This window comes from Berkeleyomyces rouxiae (assembly GCF_048999995.1).
Source record: "Berkeleyomyces rouxiae strain 22BRR77 chromosome Unknown BrBRR77_ptg000004l, whole genome shotgun sequence".
Lineage (NCBI taxonomy): Eukaryota > Fungi > Ascomycota > Sordariomycetes > Microascales > Ceratocystidaceae > Berkeleyomyces > Berkeleyomyces rouxiae.
The window spans coordinates 1-24886 of record NW_027396494.1 but is presented as its reverse complement, the minus strand read 5'-3'; the positions used below and the strand labels follow the sequence as shown (position 1 = coordinate 24886).

The 24886-nt window shown below is 50.6% G+C and overlaps 4 protein-coding genes across 4 annotated transcripts; 1 reads left to right on the top strand and 3 right to left on the bottom strand.

Moving 5' to 3' along the window:
* Positions 1-675: 675 nt before the first annotated feature.
* Positions 676-3822, bottom strand: BROUX77_004191 (uncharacterized protein; the record flags this gene model as incomplete). The annotated part of the gene is made up of 1 exon (XM_073748926.1): positions 676-3822. One exon carries the CDS (start codon positions 3820-3822, stop codon positions 676-678), a length of 3147 nt encoding a protein of 1048 aa, XP_073604648.1.
* Positions 3823-8864: 5042 nt separating this feature from the next.
* On the bottom strand, positions 8865-10597 carry BROUX77_004190 (uncharacterized protein; the record flags this gene model as incomplete). The annotated part of the gene is made up of 2 exons (XM_073748925.1): positions 8865-10228; positions 10297-10597. 2 exons carry the CDS (start codon positions 10595-10597, stop codon positions 8865-8867), a joined length of 1665 nt encoding a protein of 554 aa, XP_073604647.1.
* A 2420-nt stretch (positions 10598-13017) lies between these two features.
* BROUX77_004189 (uncharacterized protein) lies at positions 13018-15830 on the top strand (the record flags this gene model as incomplete). Its single annotated transcript, XM_073748924.1, has 2 exons — positions 13018-13149; positions 13236-15830. The coding sequence occupies 2 exons, from the start codon at positions 13018-13020 to the stop codon at positions 15828-15830; spliced, it is 2727 nt and encodes a 908-aa protein (XP_073604646.1).
* Positions 15831-17398: 1568 nt separating this feature from the next.
* Positions 17399-19375, bottom strand: BROUX77_004188 (uncharacterized protein; the record flags this gene model as incomplete). The annotated part of the gene is made up of 1 exon (XM_073748923.1): positions 17399-19375. The coding sequence occupies one exon, from the start codon at positions 19373-19375 to the stop codon at positions 17399-17401; it is 1977 nt and encodes a 658-aa protein (XP_073604645.1).
* Positions 19376-24886: the final 5511 nt, after the last annotated feature.

The window sequence follows — 24886 nt, the reverse complement described above, 5'->3', positions numbered from 1 at the left end:
ATTCTCATGTAAACCCTTGTTTGGAAAAACTTTGATAGAGGGCGAGGCTAGTGAAGAAAGAGCAAGTTCAAGGCAAAAAGTCCTCCGATTGGTTGTGGCTTGGTAACGATACGTATGCAAGACTAGGGTCTTACTGCAGGAACATAGGGTTTGATTTTCAGAGCTATTTTGGGCTTGGTGAGCAAAAAAGGAATTAATAATGGAGTTGACACTGCCTGTGTGTAAGAATGTTGATATCAAAACGGCCAAGTCAAGAGCCATAGGGTTAGGGCTCAGACCGTGCAGGCTAAGATTCAACAAAGCACGTCATTCAACAGATGACCAGAGGAAGAACGACTATCGTTATGCCTCTAACCGAGCACAGTAAGGCGTGAGGCCGTGCACACGAGGGATGCAGCAAAAGAGTCCCAGATATAGTCGTAGACTAGGATCCGGCCTCTTAAAAAAGTCAAAGATTGAAATGCACGAGGTTGGTATTTCAATCTGAGATTGTGCATGGCGCACAAACAATATAAAAGGACAGTAGTGACTTAACGAAACTGGATTTCCTTTAGAACTCAAGTTGAAGTTTGCGTTTTGAGAGATACCTATCTTGATATACGTTTGTTCTACACATTCCATCTTTAATATATTTCCTATTGTGAGATTATTCTCCAAACTCATTCCTAACATACATTACCATATTACACCTTTGAACCGGTTCAAGTCGGATTTGATCGCCCTGTTACGATCGAGGACTGCTGCGAGGCCGCTGTATGGCCGCTGAGACTTGGGCAGGCTTTCAACAGGAACACGGTTTACACCTTTGTCGGGATTCCTGGCCGTTGCCTTGATGATGTTGACAGGCCGCGCCAGCGGTTCTTCAAATTCGTCATCAAAAACCTCTTCTGGCATAGCCGGCGGCGGGAGCATCTCCAAACCCATCGATCGCGGCTGGGAATGAAGCTCTGGACAGACACCACAAAGGGTATCACGGTTGTGCATACACCACGTCCAGTCATGAGCCGCGTCGAGATATTGGCTCATGATGCCCCTCAAGCAATGCTTTCTCATCAAGTACAGCAGCATGGCCTCCTGGTCTTCATCTCTGTCGTTGTTGGCATCGTTGGCTGGCAATCTCCATGTTGCAGGCAAAAACACAACGGACCTTGCTGTCTTACCAGTTCTCCCAGCACGCCCAGACTCTTGTGCAAAGTCTGTCATTCGGCGAGGCGCTCCAGCATGCACCACAAGACTCACGTCGGCGTAGTCAAACCCAACTCCAAGAGCAGATGTGGCCACAATCACCGGTGAGCCTGTCGGCCCGAGCCACTCCTGAATGATGGCCTTCTTTTCCAAAGGGGTCCTATTCTTGTCTTCACCGGTAAAGGTGAGACTGTGTAGCACCTCAGCAATCTCATCTACCATGGCGAGCGTCGGGCAGTAGACAATGATTCGTTTTACCCGTTTCTCTTCCTTGGTACCCTCCTCAGTCATTTTGTTGACATACTTAGTAACAAAGATGCAAACTGCCTGAAACAATCTTTGTTTGGCAGGAGCTTGCATGACTTCATACTGAATATTCGGGCGGTTTGTAGACTCGCGAATGATGTGAGGATTGGTCAAGAGATTGTGGGAAATGAAGGTCGACTCTAATGTGGGTGGCAGGGTGGCAGTGAGCCAGACAGTCTGCGTCGGAATTTGCATGATGTTGGAGGCTAGGTCCATCATGCAGTCTCGGAACGAGGCCGTGATGGTCAAATGGCACTCGTCTACAACGATACGATCGAGACTGCGATGCGAGCTGAGAAGATGTGCATAATGTAAGAAGGGCTTGGTACAGGCAGCTTCAGCTGACACAAGAACAACCTGCACAGATGTATCCGCTAGCTCAGGAGTCCAGACGGCAGTCTTCAGACCAAGCTTTGCGAGACGATCGAGCATGTTATTTCTCAGCGCTACAAGCGGAACCACAACGATCGTGACCCTTGCACCCTCAAGTGCAGCACCAACCATGAACACGAGGGACTTTCCAGAACCCGTGCCCAGCACGACAACAACCTGCTCGTGTGCATTCAGACCAAGCGTAGCAAGCATAGCCATGCGCTGTCCTCTGCTGCGGAACTTGAAGTCAGGATCATCGTGAAGATCCTGGGCAGCGTGTAATAGAGTTTGGCTGTTGACAACAGGCTTTTTATGAACCATAACTCTTTTGCTAAGCCGCATGACTTCGTCCATTTCATCAGGTGGCAGAGAGAGCGAGCGCTTGTTACGGCGAGCGGCTATTTCACGGGACAGAAGGGTGTCAACATTGAACAAGTCTTGCCACCGAGATGAAACTTCCATTCCACTCGACAAGAAAGTGTCCAAGCCCAAAGTGTTGGTACCGGCGTAAGCTGTGCTGGCAGTCCTGGCAGAGTGGTTGCTTGTGCGAGACATCATCTGAAACAACTGGTCGTGGTCCAACAAATCTTCAGCCCCATCCGAATCATCATCATCAAGAGCATGGGCATGCTTGCCGAGAAACTTCACTTTGGTAATCACGGTGGCAACTTGTCTCCACCAGGCAGTCTTGAACTCAGGAACCATGGCTGATGCACAGGCATGACTGAGAGACTCAGACAACACAGTGTCGGGCCAGGGCTTGCCATCTAGTCGTGACCACAGATTTGGAGATAGTGCACTTCCCAGGTTCGATGCGCGCTGAAAACGCTGGCGCAGAGGCTGTACATAGGCAAGAAACATGACGAGCAGATCACCGACTCGATCAGGTAAAAACCGGACGTTTTCATTTCTCCTGCCAATAAGTTCCTGGCTTTTGTGGTACTGGATGTACAGCATGACCTTTTTGTGCCAAATATAGAGATTCCGACGATTTTCAGCCGAGTTTTCCGTGGTTGTAGATAAAAGCTCGGGGGATCTCATGGGGGGAGCAGGCGAGATGTGAATCAAGACAAGCATGGCTGTCAGAAATTGCTGGACTTGAGCTTCGTAAAGATCCATAGCATGAGAAGACAACCCTTCTTCAGAAGTAAACCCTCGACGGAGTTCAGGCTTGCGTTGAATGGTTTTGACCAAAGCAGAGTCTGCACCCCGTAACAGATGATCGTTGGGCTTGTACTGCAACCATGACATGTTGGGCTCCTTGCAATTGATGTCGTCTTGAAGAAAACAAGCCTGGATAGACGGAACATAGCTGCCAAATAGAAGTTGTTCGTACAGGAGAAGGTGTGCACGTCTGTATGTCATGGCAATTAACTGGGAAATCTGACTCATGGCGAGCTTGGTGCCTTTGAAGAGAACTGCATCGTCCTCTGACAGCCACTGGGCCTGGTCCTTCTGAACTTCATACTTGGACACAGTCGTCAAGTAGGGACGCCAGTTGAGTATGTACATGAAAGCGTTGTGTCCTTCGCGATTCATGTACTGCTTGCAGGTAGCTTTCAAAACATCGGTCAGGAAAGTTTCATCTGAGCCTGCCTTGTAGCAGGAGTACTCAAATATTATCACCTGTTGGACCCAAATCAGCGCTGACAAGTTGCTGTTGTAGTTCCCGGCTGTGTTCCAAATGCCATAGCTGGTATTCCTTCTAGCTCCATCGGCCTCTTCGTCGTACTCGGATGCTGGCGTGTTGGTTGAACGCCTTATCGATATGCGGCCCAGCATGGCGCAGTAGCTCAAGATTGGTGAGCTGAATTGGTGTCTCTCAACCGTTTGCTTCAACAAAGCCATGAAGAAACGGCGAACGGCCTTTTCGACAATGGCATTGAGGGCATCAAACTCCACACTACCGTCCACCAGCTGGTCCTTAACGCCATTTACTGCTGCCAACAATTCATCCATAGCGCGACGCTGTTGATCAGATATTTGAATGACTTCTATATACCCGCCCTGGCCCAGTTTTGACACAAAACTGCTTTTTCACATACTAATCTTTTTTTTTAATCCATGTATCTTTTACCCCACTACTCCATACTAAAGGTACTTCAAATATTCTTTTTTTTTTAAACCCAACTTTTGCTAAAGACTGCCTAGCTCTGATTGGCTGGATCCGCTTGTTTATGCTCGGCTATTTGCCTGCAGAAAAAAAACAAATCTTGTACCCTGGTCCTGTTGCTGAGCAGACCTGGCAATTGACATGTACCCATGTACAATTCATCCCATTCATCCATATCTTGGTACAGCATTCTTTTTTTTTTTTTTGCAAGTGCCCTTGACGATGTCCAAGTCCCAACGACACACTTACACTTACACACACACATTTACTTGACGCACACACTAACTTTGCGACATCACGATTGAACAACTTGGTGTTCAACACCAACGCAATCAACCATACATCTGCTATTTCATGTATTTGCATTCACCATTAATTATATGTTTACTAAAATAAGAAAACTTGATAGCAAGAGATGTGCAACACAATTGCCTTTTACTCTTCACACACGTCCAGTTGCTAAATTTCACGACTCAGAAATGGCTGCATCGTGAGAGCCTGTTGAGACATACATTTTGAAGCTGGCAAAAAAAATCCAAATCAGTTGTATGTGACTGGCATGACAGCGATTTACAGTGGCTACAGTGGTTGCTTTAGTGGACATGGCCTGGAAGCTGTCGCAACTATTGAGTGTCTTTGCACTGGGATGCACTGGTGAGATCTACATTAAAAAAGAAAACAAGAGAATTAGAGTGAAGCTGAGGCTTGAAGAGACAAACTATTACAGACCATGATTTTTTTGAAGTATATTTGCAGTTGTGGTGGCTGTTTGAAGATTTCAAAGAAAGTTCAACTGCGACAAAATGTGACAAAGTATTCGGGATGGGGTGGTCAGTCAAGAAAAAATCCAAGTTGTTTGAAAAAAGAATTCGACGAACAAAGCTGCTGTGCAACTCAGGAAACAGTGGGGAAGTAACAGGGATCCGCTGGATCAGAGAATAGCATACTCGTATTGGAAGTGATCGAGGCAATTGCCTGTCTTCACAGCTCGATGCACTCACGAGAACTGCATTAAAATGAACAAAAGGTGTTTAAAAGTGAAGATAAACCACTGGACTGGTTGCTGTAGTATTCATATTTTTTTTTTTTTTTGGAACGACGTGGTGCAGCTGTGGTGGTTGTTTGAAAAGTTAGAAGACTGGTTGACTTCGTTTTTTGCTTGGCTTGTTGGTAGCCATTGCACATTGACGAATATTGGGTAGGGTTAAGAGAACAAGGCTGACATAATGAACATGACACAAATGGGAGCGCACAAAAGACAATTGGTAGATCACAACACCGAGTTTGAGCAGACATAGTTACAGAGACAGAGCAAGATGTGACCGAAGATACAGAAGGGACATTGAGTATAGGCTGGAGATTGAGATTGGTGCTGGTGAAGTGTCACAGGCGAGAGTTGGGTGGTGGCCGGAATTGAATATCTCCTTTGAGCAGCGGATGTGAGGTCAAGGCAAGTGACAATCATGACGAGTGATAAGGCAAGAGGGCAAAGTATACTCGGAGAATGAGCTGGCTTGGGGGAGCATATCGGTGTAATTTGATTGTGCAGATGACAAGTGGTTGGGATGCAGTGAAGGCAGACGTGTTGTGGTGATCGGGGTAGTGAGCGGGGTGGTGATGCGGAAGTCAAGTTGCGAACAACACAGGATTGAAATCACAAAAGAAAGTTTGGGCACAGAGCATGAACTGAGTGATACACACACGCCGGTATAATTGGATTTTATAGGCGACAAGTTTTCGATGTGCTGTGACGGTAAACGTGTCGTGATGTTAGAAGCAGCGAACGCGGTGGTGATACGAAAGTTGATTTGACGAGACGGGGAGTGTGCACGACAAAAGAAAGACGATGCTCGGAGGATGAGCCGATTGAAATACACAAGAAAAACCAATTGGATTACAGAGGGGACAAGAGGTGGTTGAGCTGTGACGGCAAACGTGTTGTGTTGTTCGGAGGTGTGCACGGCGTTGAGATGCGAAATTTGATTTGGCGAAACGGACAGAGTGCATGACGCAAAAAAGACTGTGCACGGAGGATGAGCCAACTTGAATACACAAGAAAACCCAATTGGATTATAGAGGCGTCAAGAGTTGGTTGTGCTGTGACGGTAAACGTGTGGTAGTGTTCGGAGGTGTGTACATGGTTGTGATGCCAAAATCCATTTCGAAAGACGGAGACATTGCAAGAAGAAAAGTAAACTAGACTCGGGAAACCAACGGAATGAGAGAAAACTATCAGTATAGTTGAAATGTAGAGGCGAAAAGTAACTCATGTGCTGTGAAGGCGAACGTGGTGGGATGACCCGGGGTATGCACGGGGTGGAGACGCCGAAATTGATTTGACGACATGACGACACTGCACCACGAAAATAAAAACAGACCTAGGGAATGGTCCGAGCAAGATCTGGCTATTGGTATAATTGGATTCCGCAGGGAACAAGCGGTTGAGGTGCAGTGACGTCGGACGTGTGGTGGTGATCGGGCCTGTGATTCTAATAACCAAGTTAAAGAAATCAGGCGATTTAAACTGGGAAAGCCAAGCATACTGGCAAAGTGGACAAACTTTGGTGAGTTCATTGATATACCCCAACCACGTTGACGATGAGTAGTTGAAGTGTAGTAAGGTCGAACGCAGGATGCTTGCTGTTGAGAGAAGTGATCTCGTCAGTCAAGCCACAGACATGAACACGATGAAAGCAGGAAATGAAAAAACACCCAGAGGATAGCCTAGCCTTGACGGGCTTATTTGTATAATTTGCTTGCACTGTAGATCAGTGGTCCGCATGCAGTGAAGCTCAACGGGTGGTGGGCATCGGGGTGGTGATCATTGAAGTCAAGTTACGAACGTGAGGACATTTAAAGTGAGACATCAAAGTATACTCGGAGGATAGCTAGACAATGCTCAGCCTATTAATGCAGTCTAATTTCCCGGGCTATAAATGATTGAGGTACAGTGAAGTTCAACGTGTGGTAGTAGTCAAGGGAGTGATCCCGTAAGGCAGGTAACAAGCACGTGGAGATTTAAATAAAGAAATCAAAGTGAACTCGAGGGATGGCCCAACGTCATTGAGCTTACTGATATTATTTGATTTGATTGCGCTAGATACAAGTAGCTGATGTGCAACGATGGTAAACGTCTGGTGATGGTCGGGGCGGTGTTTCCGGGAATCAAGTTATCGACACGTAGACATTCAAGATAACAAAACAAAGTGCAGATTGTGTGATTCCAGACAGGCAGACTGAGGCAAAAATGAACTAAGGCGAGGGTTTTGTTTAACAGACTACTGCAGTAAATAACAGATACGAAGTAACGGGTTTGAAGAAGTGACGATGCAGTTTGTTAGTGTGTAAGGACAAACAGTACAGTGGAGTATATTTGTGGTACGTGGACTTGCATTCAACTGTAGTGGCAGTAGGTACAGTATATACTCTCTTGTTTTGAGATGCAAGGCAAGACTGACAGGCGACAGAAGATATGGAAAACAAAGGCTGATTACAGGTAGTGGAAGTGATGGTGAGGTTCAGTGTTGAGCATAGGATAAGGCTGCGGTCGGTTGATTCAGATTAACAGGGTAGGACATGGGCTACAGTGGCATAGGGCAAGATTGTGTGTAGTATGTGGCAATGGTGTGGACAAGGGGATGGACAAAGAGGACCAGGAATAGGTGAACAACTGACGGGAGATTTATGGTGGGAGATGGGCGGACAAGGTGTGTAACAGGTATGTCATCAAGTATCAGGACAAGCAAGTTGAGAACAAGGTGGACAAGCAAGTTGACAAAAGGCAGGATAATTAAGTGGATAAGTGGCAGGATAAGTTGACAATTAGGTTGACAGACAGGTCGACAAGTACTGTAACACACACTTCGACAATTAAGTTTGGACGTAGGTGGACAAGTAGTTTATTACATAGGTCGACAAGCAGGTGGACAAGTAGTTTAATAGATAGGTGGACTCGTGGGTGTAGGAATAGTTGGACAAGTAGGAACAAGGAGATGAAGGCGATGACGGGATGTAAGTGGGTTGATATGGTTGGATGAACAAGTGTGGTGAGATTCAATAGTTTGTATTTTGGCTCAGGCGGACAACCCTAATTGTGGAGAATCATGTGATCAGAGATGTAACCCTGAAAGTGTAGAGTCATGTGACACAGGTATTAACCCTGAACACACATGGGTCACATGACACATGTGCTAACCCTAAGGTTGATCGAGTCATGTGATCTGAACCACTAACCCTAGACGTAAGCGATCATGTGACATACATGTAAACCCTAACCCTTGTCCCGGACATGGAAATTTTGAAGTTCAAAAATTTGAGACTATGACGTCATAGTAGAGCGGATATGAGATTTAGCGAACCGCTAGTGTTGGATGAAGGAGAGAAGAAAGGGAGAAAAGAGAAGAAAAATGGTTCGTTAGGGTTCGTTAGGGTTTTAGGGTTTTAGGGTTTTAGGGTTTTAGGGTTTTAGGGTTTTAGGGTTTTAGGGTTTTAGGGTTTTAGGGTTTTAGGGTTTTAGGGTTTTAGGGTTTTAGGGTTTTAGGGTTTTAGGGTTTTAGGGTTTTAGGGTTTTAGGGTTTTAGGGTTTTAGGGTTTTAGGGTTTTAGGGTTTTAGGGTTTTAGGGTTTTAGGGTTTTAGGGTTTTAGGGTTTTAGGGTTTTAGGGTTTTAGGGTTTTAGGGTTTTAGGGTTTTAGGGTTTTAGGGTTTTAGGGTTTTAGGGTTTTAGGGTTTTAGGGTTTTAGGGTTTTAGGGTTTTAGGGTTTTAGGGTTTTAGGGTTTTAGGGTTTTAGGGTTTTAGGGTTTTAGGGTTTTAGGGTTTTAGGGTTTTAGGGTTTTAGGGTTTTAGGGTTTTAGGGTTTTAGGGTTTTAGGGTTTTAGGGTTTTAGGGTTTTAGGGTTTTAGGGTGCCTTGGCCGATCAAGAACATCTTGTTCGAGTGTTTGTGTATCGGATGCGCGGGCATGGGGTACGTATCAGTAACAAAGACCACGTCGACCCACGTATCATTGCGCGTCGTAATGGTCACATTATTATACCGCTCTGGATCAGGCACAAACAGCAACGGCGGCGCGGCCATGTCCAGTGCCATGGGATAGACGGTGCTGTTGAGTGCCCATTCGTACGCGCGGCCAGCCACGCGCATGTGCATGACGACTGTTTGGTCGGCTGTGAGTGCCGGTGCTTGGGCCGGGAACGGCTGCATGGCTGTCTGGTTAAAGAAGACGACGGAGGCATCAGAGCCAGCGCCGCGCGGTGTGATGGACGCCGTCGTCGGCCCGCGCTGCGCAAAGGCGCTGGCGGCATCTTGCGCTGGCACCGAGTAGGCGAGCTGGGCGCTGGCCGTCAGCGTCTGGGCGGTCGTGGTGCTGGCGAGCCGCATGGTATAGATGCCGGGCGTGCTGAGCTTGAAGACAACGGAGTAGCGCGCGCCATTGGACATTGTGATGGCGTCGACTTTCTGTGGCGTGATGAAGGCGCCGTCGACGGCGTAGACCCACATGGGCATCTCATCAATGGAGAAGACCGGGGCTAGCAGCCCCAGAGCGCCAATGAGGTCTAGGGCTACCCACGTGCTGTCGGGGTCGCTGGGCAGCGAGCTGGCGCCGAGGTTGGGGTCGGTGTGTGAAGGGGCAGAGTAGCTGAGGACAGTCTGCGAGCCAGAGGTGTTTGTGCATTTGTCAAAGATGTCGGGCGGGACAACAGACAGGTCTGTAGAGAAACCGGCAGCGAGGACATTGCTGACGACGAAGCCAGGAAGACAGCCCTTGGCCGTCAATTCGGTGCCGTTGCCGGCTTCCAGGAACGCGCGCTGGGCGTCGTCGGTGGCGGCGTCGATTTCGGCTTGCGGCAGGCACTGCACGGTGCCTCTGCCATTGAACAGGAACGAATCGTAGCACGGCATCTCAATGCCGCTCGCGAGACTGAGCTCGTGGCGCTTGCTGCTAGTCAGGTGCTGCCAGTCAGAGAGTATCAGCGGATGCACAGCAGCCACGGCGGCGTGGATGGCGGCTGTCTCGGGCGAGTCTTGACCGGTGCCGGAAATGAGGTGGAATGGCATCGGGGCGGACTGGCGCGGGTGAATCACGATAGCGCCGTAGAGCCCGTCGTCTATTTGGCCCATGGTGTGCGAGTGGTACCAGTAGCTGCCGTACTGCGTGGCGTTGAAGGCGTACGTGAAGGATTGGCCGGGATGGATGTGCCGTTGGCTGACGCCGGGGACGCCATCGGACCAAGGCGTGTTGAGCATTTCGATGCCTAGAGAGGAATTAGCATAGAGCGGGAGTCTGTGGGTTGCTTGCAGGACCGGGTAGAGGATTACATACCATGATAGTGGATGGTGGTATTGAACGGGGATTTGTTGTGCACATCTACACGCACCTGGTCACCTTCATTAAGCTCCAGAGTAGGGCCCGGGAAGATGCCGTTGACGAGGAACTGCTTGCGCGTGAAGCCGTCGGGTGCATAGTCGGCCCATGTGACTTCCAGCTTGAAGTAGCGGAGTTGGCTTGGGCTATCGTCCGTGTTGCAGTTGAGAGAAGGGAGAATCGGCTTGGCGGAGATTAGGCCAGTGAGTGACAGGAGCAGAAGCTGGGCCAGCAGAGGCCGGAGGGAGAGGGACGCCATGGTGGAGAGCATTTAGCAGAAGAGCACTTGGTGATAGTCGACGAAGATAAGACCAGTAGGCTCTTTTGCGCTGCGCTCGCCAGCACCACCAGGCGGCAGTCTATTTTATACATCTGCCCAGCGGCTCTAACGGAGTTCGTGCTATGGACTGGATGCTTTGGGCAATAGTCTAGCCTGGCCGCAACGTTTCTTCGCGTCTCCCTCTAAGATGAAAGATCCATATGATCTTTGCGTGTATGGGGAAGCCCCTGTGCTGATTGAAGCTGTGCTCTCCAGGCCTTCCATGATCTTCTCCAGGCATACCTCTGCAGAATCTGCGAAGGTCTCCCTTGCCCCTTGAGTCTGCACTCCTTGACTGACCACATTGAAGAATGTCTCGAAGCCCTTGTGCCTTTGTCATGCCTGTGCCACTACATTTCTCTGCGTGGTTCTTTTACGGGCTGTGGCTCTGGGGATCTAAACTCTAGTCCAAAATTTCACGTCAAGCTGCAATCAAATCCCGAGACGAGCCGGCTAGTGGAAGCCGATGGCGTGTAAGTGGCGACGGAAGGAGGAAGTCCACATGGTACCACGTGTTATGTAAGCACACTGACATAAGCAAACAGTGGATCGCCGTGGGTCGCGTCCCTACCTTGTTTGCGTGTAAGTCTGTCGGTACGAAGGTACAACATAAATCGGAGCGGGTTTGATGGCTGATTCAGGGGGAGCCGCATAGGGGCCTGTTCAGACCCTGCAGCCTCTATAAACAGAGCTGGCTTCAAAACAGCCTTCCGCGGGTCAATTTTGCTGGGACTGGCGCTGTCCCCGGTCCCTGAAACTGAGAATAGGGTGACATTAGGCCCTTTCAGGCTTTGACGTTTCCGTTGACAAAGGGTGCTAGTACTAGGACCGGCATGCTACGCAAACGAGAACGTGAACAGGAGCAAACCAGTTGGATGCCATGCAGTTAGTTATACGGCGTATACTCGTGGTGGCCATCCCAAGCAGTCCCCTGAGTCTGAACAAAAGTGTGTGTGTTCTTTGGGACGCTCTTGGGTGTGCAGCCAGAGGCGCCCAGCCAGCCAGGCCCACCATAGAGGCAAAGTAATTAGCAGTCTCACATGCCAGCAGCCCTGAGACGTGGACTCTACGCCACACGCTAAGACAATAGCCTCCCGGTCTTTGTCGATAGTGTTTGATTCAGCAGCACCTGTTGAGAATTCTCCATGGCTCGTTTTGGCATGCTATCCCACCCACAGTGCTGACCTGGCCAATTGTGTGGACTGCGTGCTGCCGGGCCGTAGTCTGTGAGGGAATGAAAGGAAACTTGACTTGAGATATCGCAGTAGGATCTCGACAAACGCAAGAGAAGCCTCAGCTCGTACTACGCAAACAATGAAAAAAAAGTAACAGCAGCAAAGACCAGTGTCTGTTCTTTGTTCTGTCCTCTGCAAAACTTGCGTCACGCAGTACAGAAATAGCCACACGCGCAGTTCCGGCATTGGGAGCCGGTCTCAAGGCCGGCCCTCCTGCAGTCCTGGCTCGCGCTGTCTCGCACAGTGCTTGTCTAAGCACGGCTTCACGATGTCGAATTTAGAGGACGACGACGAGTGCCCGCACACGCACACGCTCAGGCACAAGCCTGGGCTGGGATCCCCAGCACAGTGCCATCTTGAAACCTTCACGGTGTGCCTTATGGTGTGTTTGCCCGCAGGCGGTCACCAACGAGGGCCACAAATGCACTGTGCGCTTGCCATGACGCACGGTCTTTTCCACGCGATGCATAAACAGGCAGGCACGCAGAGACAAATAGGAAGGAAGGAACAGCCAGCAGGAAGAAGGGGCAGAAGGGGACGAAGAGGAAGGAGGTACAGGCCCCATTGCCGCGTTCTGATTGGCTGGCCCTGTGTGCTGGTCCCAACTGCCCTCAGGCCGGTCCCCAGGAAAACGGACGACCTCTGCTTCTTTTGCTGCTTCGTCTTTTATGTCCATCTGCCTTTTTTTTTTGCGAGCTCGTGCGCTGTCGACGGCGATTTATTCCATATAATTGTTGTAATTAGTTCCTACTGCTTCATTCTGTTGTCGGTTTCCTCTTTTGGCACACGCATTTGTACATATACAAAGCAACTCCTCCTCGTCTACATCTCCCCCCCTTTCGCTCTTGATCACGAATATCACAGTCACGCAAGCCACGCCCACCAGAAAAAGACTCTTCAATCGCGGCGTTTCTTCCTCCAGCCCGTCTGCTGCATGTATCTCTGGAATATTCCGCGCGCAACTACTCCCAGCGTCAAAGACCCCATCCAAGCGCGCCCGGGCTCCACGACACCCGGCCTCCTCCTTTTTTTCGACCGTCAAGCGCCCAGCATTACAGCGACTTTGTTCTGTGGCTGCTCGTGCCTCTTCTCCCTTTCTCGTCGCTTCTGTCTCACGCCGCAATCATGACCTCATACGCACAACAATCTCTCTATCCCGCCCAAAACGGCTCCCAGCGCGACGATGCCGGCCTATCTGTGCCCGGCGACGACTATCGGAACGACAGCTTTCCCATGGAGAGCCCCAGATTCCCTCAGGTAAACTCGCCGCTCGTTATTCCTCCGCATGATGCTTGTCGAGTTCCAAGCTTCCACTTCGGCTGCTGACTGCCCCCATTCCACAGACTCGCCCACTAAGCACAACCTTTGTCGACCTCAAAGACCCTATTCAAATCCACCTTCTTACCGAGACAGCCCTTGCCGACAGCCGGAACTACCAAGTGATAACACAAGACCAAGTCGACATCCTCAAGAAGCAATGTCAGTACCTCTCGCAGCGCATCGAGCAAACAAAATCGAATCTTGCCCTCCAGACAAAATACCGCGATGCTGCCGTCTCCATGGCCAAACTGTACATCCCCGGAAACCCACGCTCCAGCGCCTCATCCATCGCCGGTGCGCAGGAAGCCGAAGCAGAGCGTGAAACTGCCGAGAAACGCTGCGAGGAGCTCGCTGCTGAGCTATTTCAACTAGAAAAGCGGTTGATGGAACCCCAGCGCCGCCTCCTCGAACACACATCCGCCATCCTCCAGCTCACACATCGCGCATCACACAAGAAACAGATGCAACAGAACCTATTAAATAACCCCAGCGGGCTCCATCTATTCAACGGTATGCCTGGAAGCCCCGAGAGCCTATATACGTACTCGACCAACCGCAGCAGTTTAGCATCCGACGACGACGTTGAGTTCGATACCACCAAGCAGCTCTCTCGACACCATGTCAAGGGGCTGGAAATCCCCGTCAAGTCCCCCATTCGCGAGCAAACGAACCGCTTACGAGAGGACGTCGAGCAGCTCAAGGAAGACAATGCGCGCCTTATCCAGGAGAACGAACAGCTCAAGAGCTCAGAAAGTAAACTGGAAACTATTAACCAGGCAGTGCGAGATTTGATCGTAGCTTTCAACCCCGATGAGAACGCCGAATACCCTGACCAGCCTCGCAGCAGCGCCCCGGGACATCTCTTCATCAACACCCAACTAGACTACCTGGAAAAGGGTATTCAGATGGCTCGCCAGGAGCAGGAGTATAACGCATCCAACGTCAGCAACAATAATCGTCTCGACGCCGATGACCAAAGCGACAGCCACGCAAGATTGCGATCTGTCAACGGCATCGTTTTAGCTATGCTAGCATCTGCTGGCTCCGATCAACCACCATCCCCAGGGCCCACCGGCCGCCCGTTGGAAGACGAGATCAGTTACCTTGAGCGCGCCATTGCTGTGGCAGAAAAAGAACTGGGGCCTCGTGGCGCTGTGAGTGTTTCTACAACCAGTGGAAATGTCGAGGGCGAGCTCAAGATGATCTGGGATAACATGCAATCTCGCGCTGCCTTTTTAAAGAAAGACCGAGAAGATCGCAAGAGGCAACGAGCTGAAAAGGGTCTGGCTGATGAAGAGGAGGAGGACGGAGAGGAAGAAGACGTCAACGAGCCCTACAGCTTTATTGCATTTACGTCCAAGGTCAACTTTATGGCGACGCGCGTGCGGCGCCTGGCCGAAGAAAAGGTTGTTCTCAAGCGCCAGATCAAGCAACAACGCGAGTTGAATCAAAAGGCCGACGCCGAGGAAGTGCTTCGTCTACAGGGCGAGGTCGACAACAAACAGGCCGAAATCATCGAATTGCGCACACAACTCACAGAGGTTAAGGACCATCTGGATGATGCGCGGGCCGAACTTTCGCGCAACGAGAACCTGCTCCAGACTGCCCTGCGCGACGTTGAGGGGCTCACAGAAGCCCGCAAAATCGGCCAAGACGAGGGCTCCAAGGTCGCCAGCCTGCAGACGGAACTCGACACCGCCAAAACTGAGCTCAGCGGCCTGCAACAGCGCGCCGGCGATTTAGAAACCCGCGCTGCGGCTGCCGAGGCCAGCAGAGCCGATGCCGAAGTGGCGCACCAGCAGACTGAGGCTCGCCTGACGCACTCCGAGGCTACGCGCAAGGAGCTCGAGGTGCAGGTCGCCAGTGTCGATGGCCGGATTGCCGAGCTGTCGGCGCAACTAGCCGAGGCGACCACGGCGCGCGCAGCCATCAACGAGGCCCTCGACGCCAAGCAGAATGAGGTCGACATGAAGACGCGCCAGGTCCAGGAAAAGGAAGACCTCCTCGAGAGCATGAACCTGATGCTTGCCGAGCTCAAGACCGAGCTGACCATTGCCCAGGCCGAGCTGGACGGCGCATACGGCTCGCGCGCCGAGCGCGCCAAGGACATTGCCGCCATGAAGAGCACGCTCGAGGTGCAAAAGATGCAGACTGAGACCGACACGCTGCGCAAGGAACTTGCCGCGACCGTCAAGCAGCTGCAGGATATAACCTCGGTGTCCATCTCCGCCGAGACCGAAAAGAGCGACATTGAAGCGCGCCTCGACGATGCCGAGCAGGCGCGCGGCACGCTCGAGGCCGAGCTCGAAGAAGTGCGCACGCGCCTCGACAAGGAAGTCCTCGCGGGCCGCGAGCGCCTCGCGGCGCTGCAGGAGTCGCTCGACGCCGAGAAGCTCAAGGGCGGCGCCGCCGCCGGCCTGGCAAAGGGCGCCAGCATGCTCAGCGAGCAGTTCCGCATGACCATGCGCGAGGAGCGCCGCAAGTTCCAGGACGACCTGCGCGAGGAGCAGGCGCGCCGCCGCAAGGTCGAGGACGAGCTGCGGCAAATGCGCCGCGCGGCGGGGATGCGGAGCCCGATGACGCCGGTCCCGCCGCCGCCGGCTGCGGGGACGGCGTGAGGAGCGGGGAGGTGGATGAGTAGACCAAGCCAGTAGAGTTTTTTTTTCTTTTGTCACAGATTTGTTTTTCTTTTTCTTTTTACAAAAAAACGGATTTCTTTTTTTTGTCTTCTTTGTAGCCTTTGCGTGCTTTTGCTTGTTCTTTTTTTTCTTCTTGTCCTGGTTATGGTTAGACACGTTCCAATACTCATCTGCAAGTGTCGTCGTTCTCTTTTTACTCCCTTGTTTTGCATAAACAGCTGCACAATGACGTGATGGAAAGGAAGAAGAAGGAAAATATAAAAAAAAACACACCTCTCCCAGATGACGTCCAATGTCGCTTTTTTTTTTCTGGTACTGTCTCCGTGTGCTGCACTCCCGCTGTTTCCTTGTTCCCGTGTTCCTTTTGTCTTGATCACTTCTTCTTTTTCTTATTATCCAAGAGCTTGGTTATGACTATACACGCACGGACAAGATATCCTACATCACCAGATACACATGTCTCATTATTTCTGTTGCAACTAGTTCGTTACATTGTCTTTTTTTTTCTCCCTCATAAAACAAAAAAGGACCATCTCACGACCATCTAGACACTTGTTCACCGCTCCTTTTTCTTCTAATAATTACCGCATTTTATGTCTCTCCAAATACCTCTTGCCTCTCTCTCTTGTTTTTCTGCCGGCTTAATTACATCATCTTCCCTTCTCCACCGCCCGCAAAATAAATCCCATCGCCCCGCTCAGCTTGGATCATGGCCCGCGTCCCGACTGGTCTTACACCCTCTCTCACCCATCATCATCCAATAATTCACGTGCCACCCATTAACTATAACATAACACCCTTTTGAAAATGTCCCGCCCGTACGAGAAACTCGCGCGTCTCCGTCGCCCTGTCTCTCATGCTTTTTTTTTCTCCGTGCCTTCGCCACACCACCGCTGCGTTGCGTTGCTTGACGGCTCGACCATAAATCTCCCCACGGGCTTAATCTCCCACCCACCATCGACCGTAGCAGTAAAGACTCATAAATCACACATGGCAAGACAGAATGCGATTAAATAAATGGTTGACTAGACATAAGCCAGCGCTTGTTCATGATGCTAGAATATTGAAAAACAACCTACAAAATGACCAAAAAGACTGATGAGAAAGCGGCAGAAAATGCACAAATTTGACGCCGGCAAAAACCAACAGCAGAAAAAAAAGAACGCCGCACAAGCAAAACCCCACAAAGAAGCGCCTGAAACATGTGATGGAGGAAAAGAAAAAGAGCAAAAAAACAAATGCGAGTCTTTCTTCCAAGCCGTCCGCCCACCTGAAAAAGCGAGGCTGCAGAAGCACAGAGAAAAGGCCCGGCCTGTGCGCACCTTGCACAAAAGGAGACGAAATCCAGGTCCATGGGCCCTTGTGACTGGACTGGGCTGATGGAGCAATTATAAAAATGAAAAACAAGAAACAGCAGTAAATATGGGTATGGAATGCGATCCGACAAGTAAGGAAGACGACCGTGAGCGTGAGAGAGACAAAGGAAAAGATTGCAAAAAAAAAATATACCAACCGGGCAATCGAGCAGTATGGGGCCGAATTCAAAGCTACTCGTTCTCTGGGGTGGCCTCGTTGTTCTCCGGGAACGGGTTGCTGGCATACACAGAGGCCCACACCTGGTAGTGCAGAGTGGCCACATGTGCGATCTTGGTTGCCATCATGGCAATGCCTGCAGTCTCAATCTGCAGCGGCGGCGACGTCACTCCGCGAGAGGGAGTGTATGGCCGGCCAGCAGTTCCGTTGGTGAACAAGTGCCAGGCCTTCATGCCGCGGAAGTCCCGCAGGCGAGGCATGATTTCCCAAGCCAGATGCTGGAAGATGTCCATTTGCACTTGAAGCGCCACCGGCGTGGTCAGCATAGACATGCTAGTAACGAAAGAGGCCTCAATCTCGGAGACCTTGTCCAGCGAAGCCGACGTGTTACGCACAATCTGAAGAGCCCAGATCGGGCCAATGGCATCCCAGCGAGAGACACCATTTCTATGCGAGGATGAAGGCAGAGTGCGGAGGAGATCAACCAGAGACTGATAGACATTGTCACGGTCCTCCTTGAGCGTTGGCTGCTGGGGAGGAGGGGCAAAGACAAGAGAGGCACGAGGTGATGATCTAGGAGATGAGGATGCCGAGTCGTTGTTGCTCAGGGTGACTGACGCAGGTCTGGATGTGGGGGGAGAGTTGAAGTCGAAGTCGACGTCCATGCTACCGGAGAGGTATGAAGGCACGTCTGAAGTCTGCTTCTTGGGGTACTCCTTGAGCAGCTTGTCGTAGAGACGCATGGCGATGGAAAGGGCCGTCATCTCGGAGATTTCTTCGCGGAACTTGTGGATGCGTTCTTCGTCGTGCATAAAGGTCGGGGGAATGGTGGTGTACTTCCCTGAGCTCGTAGTGTGGGTGGTCTGGTGGTGGTGGTGGCTGTGAGTGGTGGGGAAACGGTAGGCAAACAGAACAGGCATAGTCATTTGAGCCATGGCGATACCAAGAATGGCAAGGTCGCCCAGGGCGCGCACGTGCGAGGCGTTGGCGGGCGTGGCAAGCTGGACAAACTCCTTGGTGTAAAGCCGGACGTTCTTAAACCAGTTGTGCGCGGGTACCACGTCTAATCTATCCGAGAATATTTTCTTTTCAAAATATCTCTTTTCAAACTTGACAGTGTCTTCAATGAGGGATGGGCGCAGGCAGCGGATCTGGTGGTTTGCCACGTCAAGCTTCATGGCCTCGAGAACACTGAGCAGATCACGCATGCCTTTTACCATGGTCTTGATGTCGTTTTCACGGTTTCCTTTACTAAGCAGGTTGTACATGTCGTCAACCCAGTCGTCTCTCATAGGGGCACAGTGGGACTTGAGCAAGCTGGCCAGCCATGAAGCCAGCTTCTCCAGGTCGGCAACACCGTGGTTGAATTGCTGCATGAGGAGTTCAAGGTTGAAGCACTCATCGAGGGATTGGCGGTCCCTGCTGGGGACAAGGGTCTGGATAATTTCCTTGACAGCCTTGAGGAGGTTGGGAAGGCACCAGTTGTTGGATTCGCCATACTTTTCAATAAAGGCAGGGCGGTTGACTAGGAACATGCCAAGCTGCTCTTCCAGAGCCAGCCAGAACTGCTCGGCTCTCTGGTTCTTCTTACGGCCCTTGTCGCCGTCCATGTTGGGACGGAAGTGCAGCTCGGGATCGAAGTTGATGTCATGTCTTAGGCGGGAGTTAAGGACGATGCGGTTAACGTCAAGCTCGACGAGAGTGTGTCTGGTGACGGGGGGTTCTAGACAGGAGTCTGAGCTGCTGCTTGATGAGGAAGACTTTGAGGTCTTTGCTGGAGAGTTTGCCCTTGAAATGGCGACGGGCGTGGCGGACTGGGAGGACTTGACGTTGGAGGCGGAGGAGGCAGACGGAGAGCCATCGAAGCGACGGGGCAGCTGAATCTGGGCGAGAGGGAAGGTGTTGGTTTGGCTCTTGACAGAGGTCTGAACTTCGGGCTCCTTTCCCTTGGTGTTCTCCATGCCGCCGCCGGCACCTTCTTCGGAAGCCATGATGAGAGCGTTGGGGTGTTGGAAGAAGAGGAAGAAAAGAAAAGGGGGTGTGCGATGGCGATGGACAGATCGAGAAGAAGAAAAAACTGAGAGTTGTGGAGGAGAAGGGCTGATGAAGACGCAGAAATGCGGTGGTCGTGGTCAAAAGTGTGTGTGTGGTGAGAGGTTTTTTTCCCTTTCTGAAAGTTCTTGTCTGGGCCGGCGAGACGACAAGACTAGAAATATAAAATGAAAAGGAGACAAACGAAAGAAAAAAGAAACAAGACAACTAATGATAGATTGTTAGTTTTAGTTTAGTTTCAGGGTGGAATGGGCGAGATGCGCTGGGCGGCCGGACAAAAGAAGTTAAAGCGAGAGCAGAGGGGAAAAATGGATAAAAAGCTGGTGCGAATGGAAGTGGTTATAAATAAAGCGCTGGGCGCAAGGGAGATAAGTACGCAGAAGGAGCCAAAAAAGTGACAAGGAAGGGACGCCAAGTGGAAATTGAGCGACACGCACAGCACTTGCACTGACTGCACTGACTGCAGTTGCATTGATTGAGCTGAGTGTGATGCTGGAGGAGGGAAGGATGGGAGGAGGAGGGGGTGTAGGAGTGGGAGTGGCCAGTGGTCCAGTGGCAGGGAGTCTAGTGGTTCAGTGGTTCAGTGGTTCAGTGGTTCAGTGGTTCAGTGGTTCAGTGGTTCAGTGGTTCAGTGGTTCAGTGGTTCAGTGGTTCAGTGGCCCAGCGGGCAGGCAGTGGCAGTGGGTGGTCAGGAATAGATCGGGCAGAAAGCCGCAGAAAAGGGCAGGTGTAGTGGTGTGCAATTGCAAGGCAGGAGAGACCGACCATCAACCCAGCCGCAGACAAACGAACGGTCTTTCCTTTTGGTAGGCTGCTTCCTTCTTTCTTTGCTTCTTTCTTTTTTTGGGCGTGTTTCAGAGGGGCAGGAGCAAACAACACAATGACTTGCAATTGCACTTGCACTTGCACTTGCACTTGCACTTGCACTCTTTCCTTGGATAGGCATTGCAGCTGCTCAAAGAACAGGTGGGTGGGCTCCGACACCGTGCATATAGTGTGTATCACTGTGTATACGCTACACTACACAACACTACATGGTGGGGCCGTGGAGGGTGAAGGACGGGAAGACGACGGATATACTGTGAGTGTGATCGGTTGATGGCTTGCTTGCATGGTTTTTTTTTTCATAGTGTGCGTGCTGTGTATGCTGTATATGCAAGAGGGCCAATGGTATGGGCTTGAGAGACAGAGACAGCACACACTCGCAGCAAACAAGAAAGAAGGCCAGCCTGCTGCTGCAGCTATAGAACAACCACCAAGACACACAGACGAGAAAACACACAGCACAGCACAGCACACGCAGCAGTGCCCAAGAACGAGCCCAGGCAGATAGAAAGGTAGAAGGGCCGGCTACGGCGACTCACAGGCAGACTAGCAGCCTGCTGGCCCTCCATCTACCTCTCATTCCGGACTGTTGCCAGTGCCATGTGCAGGTTGGTTTGCAGGTTGCAGGCGTGTTGGATGTGTGGTGGTGATGGTGGTCGTGGTCATGGCGTGGCGTGGCGTGGGGATGGGATTTTGCATGCAGGCGGCCGGTATGGCACAGTTCAGGGTTTGCGCATCCAACAGCCGAGGAGGGAGCTCTGTTCCAGCTGGCCTGGGGCGCATGATGGAATGCTTGCTTGCTTGTTTGGCTGATTGCTTGATTGCTTGATATTGTGCAGATGGTTGTCTCGGTGCGGCCAGCATAAGGAGAAGGGAGGGGTGGTGGTGGTGATGGTGGTGGTGGTGAGAGGGGAGACAGTTGATGTGTGGCGTACAGCAAAAAAGTGTGGCTGCATCGTGGCGTGACTACTTACCCAAATAAAAATAAAAATGTAATCTGTCGAGAAAGAGCGACGAGCTGCAAGCGAGACTGGAACAGCAAAGCGGTCGAATGCAAGCGTTAAAGATAGAGAGTCGAGCAACTGGAAAGAAAGAGAGAAAGGTCTGAAAGAAGGACAAGTCCAGGAAAACCGAAGCTTAAGAAGCAGACAGGAATGGGCCGTAAGAAGAACCAGTCGAGAAATAGGAACCTGGGCATAATATAAGAAACGTATGTCCATACATACATACATAGAAACAAGAGGCACACGCGATAAATTGTGTATTATTCCATAGCGCCTCCGGGCCAGGTACGAAAAGCCACTAGACGTATCACTAAGTCACTAAACCGCCAAATCCAGTCCAAGTCCAGTCCAAGTCGACGTCGATGTCGATACCAAAAAGACATGCCCAAGGAGGGGGGAAGGCAATGAACGGGGGCATGCACCAAGGAAGCAAAGGAAGAGGACGAGGTATGGCGTAGCACGGAGCATATGGAGTGAGCGAAGGAGACGAGACAAGACAAGACAAGACCAGAGCAGAAGGGGGAGACTAGGGCTAAGGCGATAGATAGTCTGGGTTGTTCCAGTGGGCGGAGAGGGCTCTCTGTCTCTGTCACTGAGTCTGTGTCTCTGTTCTCTAACCCTCTAACCCTCCAACTCTCTCCTCTCTCACTCTCTCACTCTTGTCTCTGTGACGCTCTCTCCGACTACTGGAAGGGGCGGGGGCGAAAAAAGAAACCAGACGAACAAAAAGAAGCTTTGCTGACCACCCATCGATAAAATCGACCATTTATTAGCTCATGACGCTCGTGCGCCACTGGACCACCCACTACGCTTCCGAAACAAGCCAAAACTTTCCCGCTGCTGGCCTAGTTTAACTGGCTTGACGACTTGGGACCCTGTCTTGAGCCTGTGTACATATACTAGACGTATATACATACACAAATCCAGACATCCCACTCGGAGGACAGCGTCATAGTAGTCTGCTTCGTGATTCGGCTTACCCACACTGCCCCCGGCTTGTTTTACCTTAACTGCTGATGCTTCTAGTAGAGAGCATCATACGCACTACCGCTCTTCTGGCGCCGGCGCTGGCGCTTCCGCGACCGCCACCGTCACTTACGTCTCTGACTGTGCCTATTTAATTAATTGCCTGCAACTTTGCGGCATGCCGGCTCTGGTTCATCCCAACGGAATTGCGCCTTGTAGTCTGTCACATATTGCCATGGTCATGGATTGCCAAGTTACCGCCAAACTCCCACGCGAGCTCCGGCCTGCGGGTGCGGGTACGGGTACGGGCAAGAAAGCTATGCCATTACTCCAGGCATCTCTCGCGAGTGAGCCACACACTTGCATGCATATACACATACATAGACAAGAACAACATGCGAGCACGGAGTAGCTAACTATGTGTCCAAGTATAAATCAAGCAACGGCACAGCTACTCCAGCTGTTCTTTGCTGCCGTCTTTCCTCAGCCCCTTCTCCCTGATTGCCAAATTAGTCTCCATGATTCATGCATCCTATAAATTCAAAGCCAACAAGTCGCCAAATTACAATCTGTGTCTGTCTATCCAAGCAAGTACACATGTAACTGTAGTCTATGATTGTGCTTCTACAAGTCTGCTTATACATATGTATGCATGTACATAACACATAGAGTCAAATACAAGTTTTCCAATGTCAATTGCAATGAGGCCTTCGAGTGCACCTAATGTCTCTCCCATCCATTTTCCCATGCATGAGCAAAGGAACAAACAATATACCATCACGTCGTGCGTGGCTGTAGGACCCAAGCTTGCAGGAGACAACAAAATACTACCAGGGTCATCCGAAAGGGTTCATTGTCACGTGGTGTTGGCTAACCCTAGGTGTGTCTAACACAAAATCTGAGATGCGCCTGGCGTAAATAATTCCGCTTCAGAATGCTTGTGCTTCATGTCCTTGATTATAATACAGGCCTGACCGGTTGGAGGTTTCAATTTTTTCCTCAGATTTATATTTTGTCTGGTTGTTGGTTTCCTTACACATGATCACCTCGGCCGAGAGAAAAACCAGCCAAGTGTGAGCCGAGTTTGTGCTGGCTGTCACTTTTGTACAATTATTAGTTATATATAACCAACTACAAGACGCTTTGCTCCGTGATGGCTGATTAGCCGCCGCTGCTGATGCACTGTGAATATACCCCCACCATGGGAATGGGGATGGGAATGGGATGGTTGTATGTATGGATGTGTGTACAAGTCCCCAACTGACTATCTCTGCCCAAGTAGCATGACCATGAATGAGAACGGCATAAAACCCACACAACCAAATATCCAGCAGCTCATTCGGATCGAAGCCAATTCAGGAGATGGCATATATCAGCCAGGGGCTCCAATATACAAGCCAGCACCGGATGGACCCAGCCAATTACTACCGCCGCCTAGAGAGCTCCCCTCCCCGTCCTTGGCCTGCGGTTCTTCAACCGCTCAACCAACAAAATCCTTAGTCGGGCCGCTTCAGGGAAGAAAGCCGTAATTGAGATCACTTTAGGCCGCCCTGTTGGCTCTTAGGCCCTTTTTGGGCCTTTTCTTGGGGTACGGCTTTGTCTCTAGTATTGTATGCATTCCAATTTCCTTGGCGACACGCCCCCCCTTTTTCTTCTTTTTTTTCTCTTTATTGTCTTTTTTATTTCTCTGACCTTGCCCCTCTGACTTGCTCAGGCCGGCTTCCCCTGTAAACAAGGCCTGTGATTTTCATAGCTCACTGACTGTCAGCACATTCTGGCGATTTCAGAGCTGGATTTACAGACGAAGTGAAACGTCAGCAACAGTGCGAGCAGGGGAACACAAACACTGTCCTCGGAGACAACGCCTGGAATTGAATGGGCATCAGCTCTAATATCAAATTCAAATTCAAGATCAACATTAACATCAACAAATACTTTGAGGAGCTAGCCCTCCAGAAACACAACGCAACACAACAAAAACATAACCCATACACCCACAATTATCCGAACAACCCTGTCTAGTTGCAGATTCACAAGTTGAACCCCGAGTTGCACATGTTCCAACATTGGAGTGTAGTGCAGTCAGTATCAGTCCATTCTCACACAGCTCTGGCTTTGACTGCAAGAGACTCTCGCTACGCACAGTCGAGGTAGGGTTGAGACGTGGGCCTACCCTCCACAGCACGCACACATGAAATCCAAATATACTTGCGCACATGGATCACAGCCTCAGATACTTGTGCCGGCAGCCATGTCAAAAGCCCATGCACAGAATTCAACCACGAGACCATGTGTTTTGCCTGTCTGCCCAAACGGACAGATCTACATGTAGTTAGTTGTAACTATTTGGAAACACTATGAGAATGTTGCAACGAGGTCATAGAGAATATAATCATATATACCCCCTCCCCTTTCCCCTGTACGTCTTTGGTCCCAGAGAGGAGGTTCGAGTGATACAAGCAGGAACAAGAACAAGTACTGGTAGTTGGCTATGTGTAGTTATCAATCAACTACACACATAAATACATAGTGTTGTACTTTTTTGTACACCACATTCCTCTAGGGAACGATGGCAGCAGATTTTTAAAATCTGGAAGAACCCGCCTGACTGCTAGACAAGAAAGATACGAAGACACACACGGAGATACACGCGGC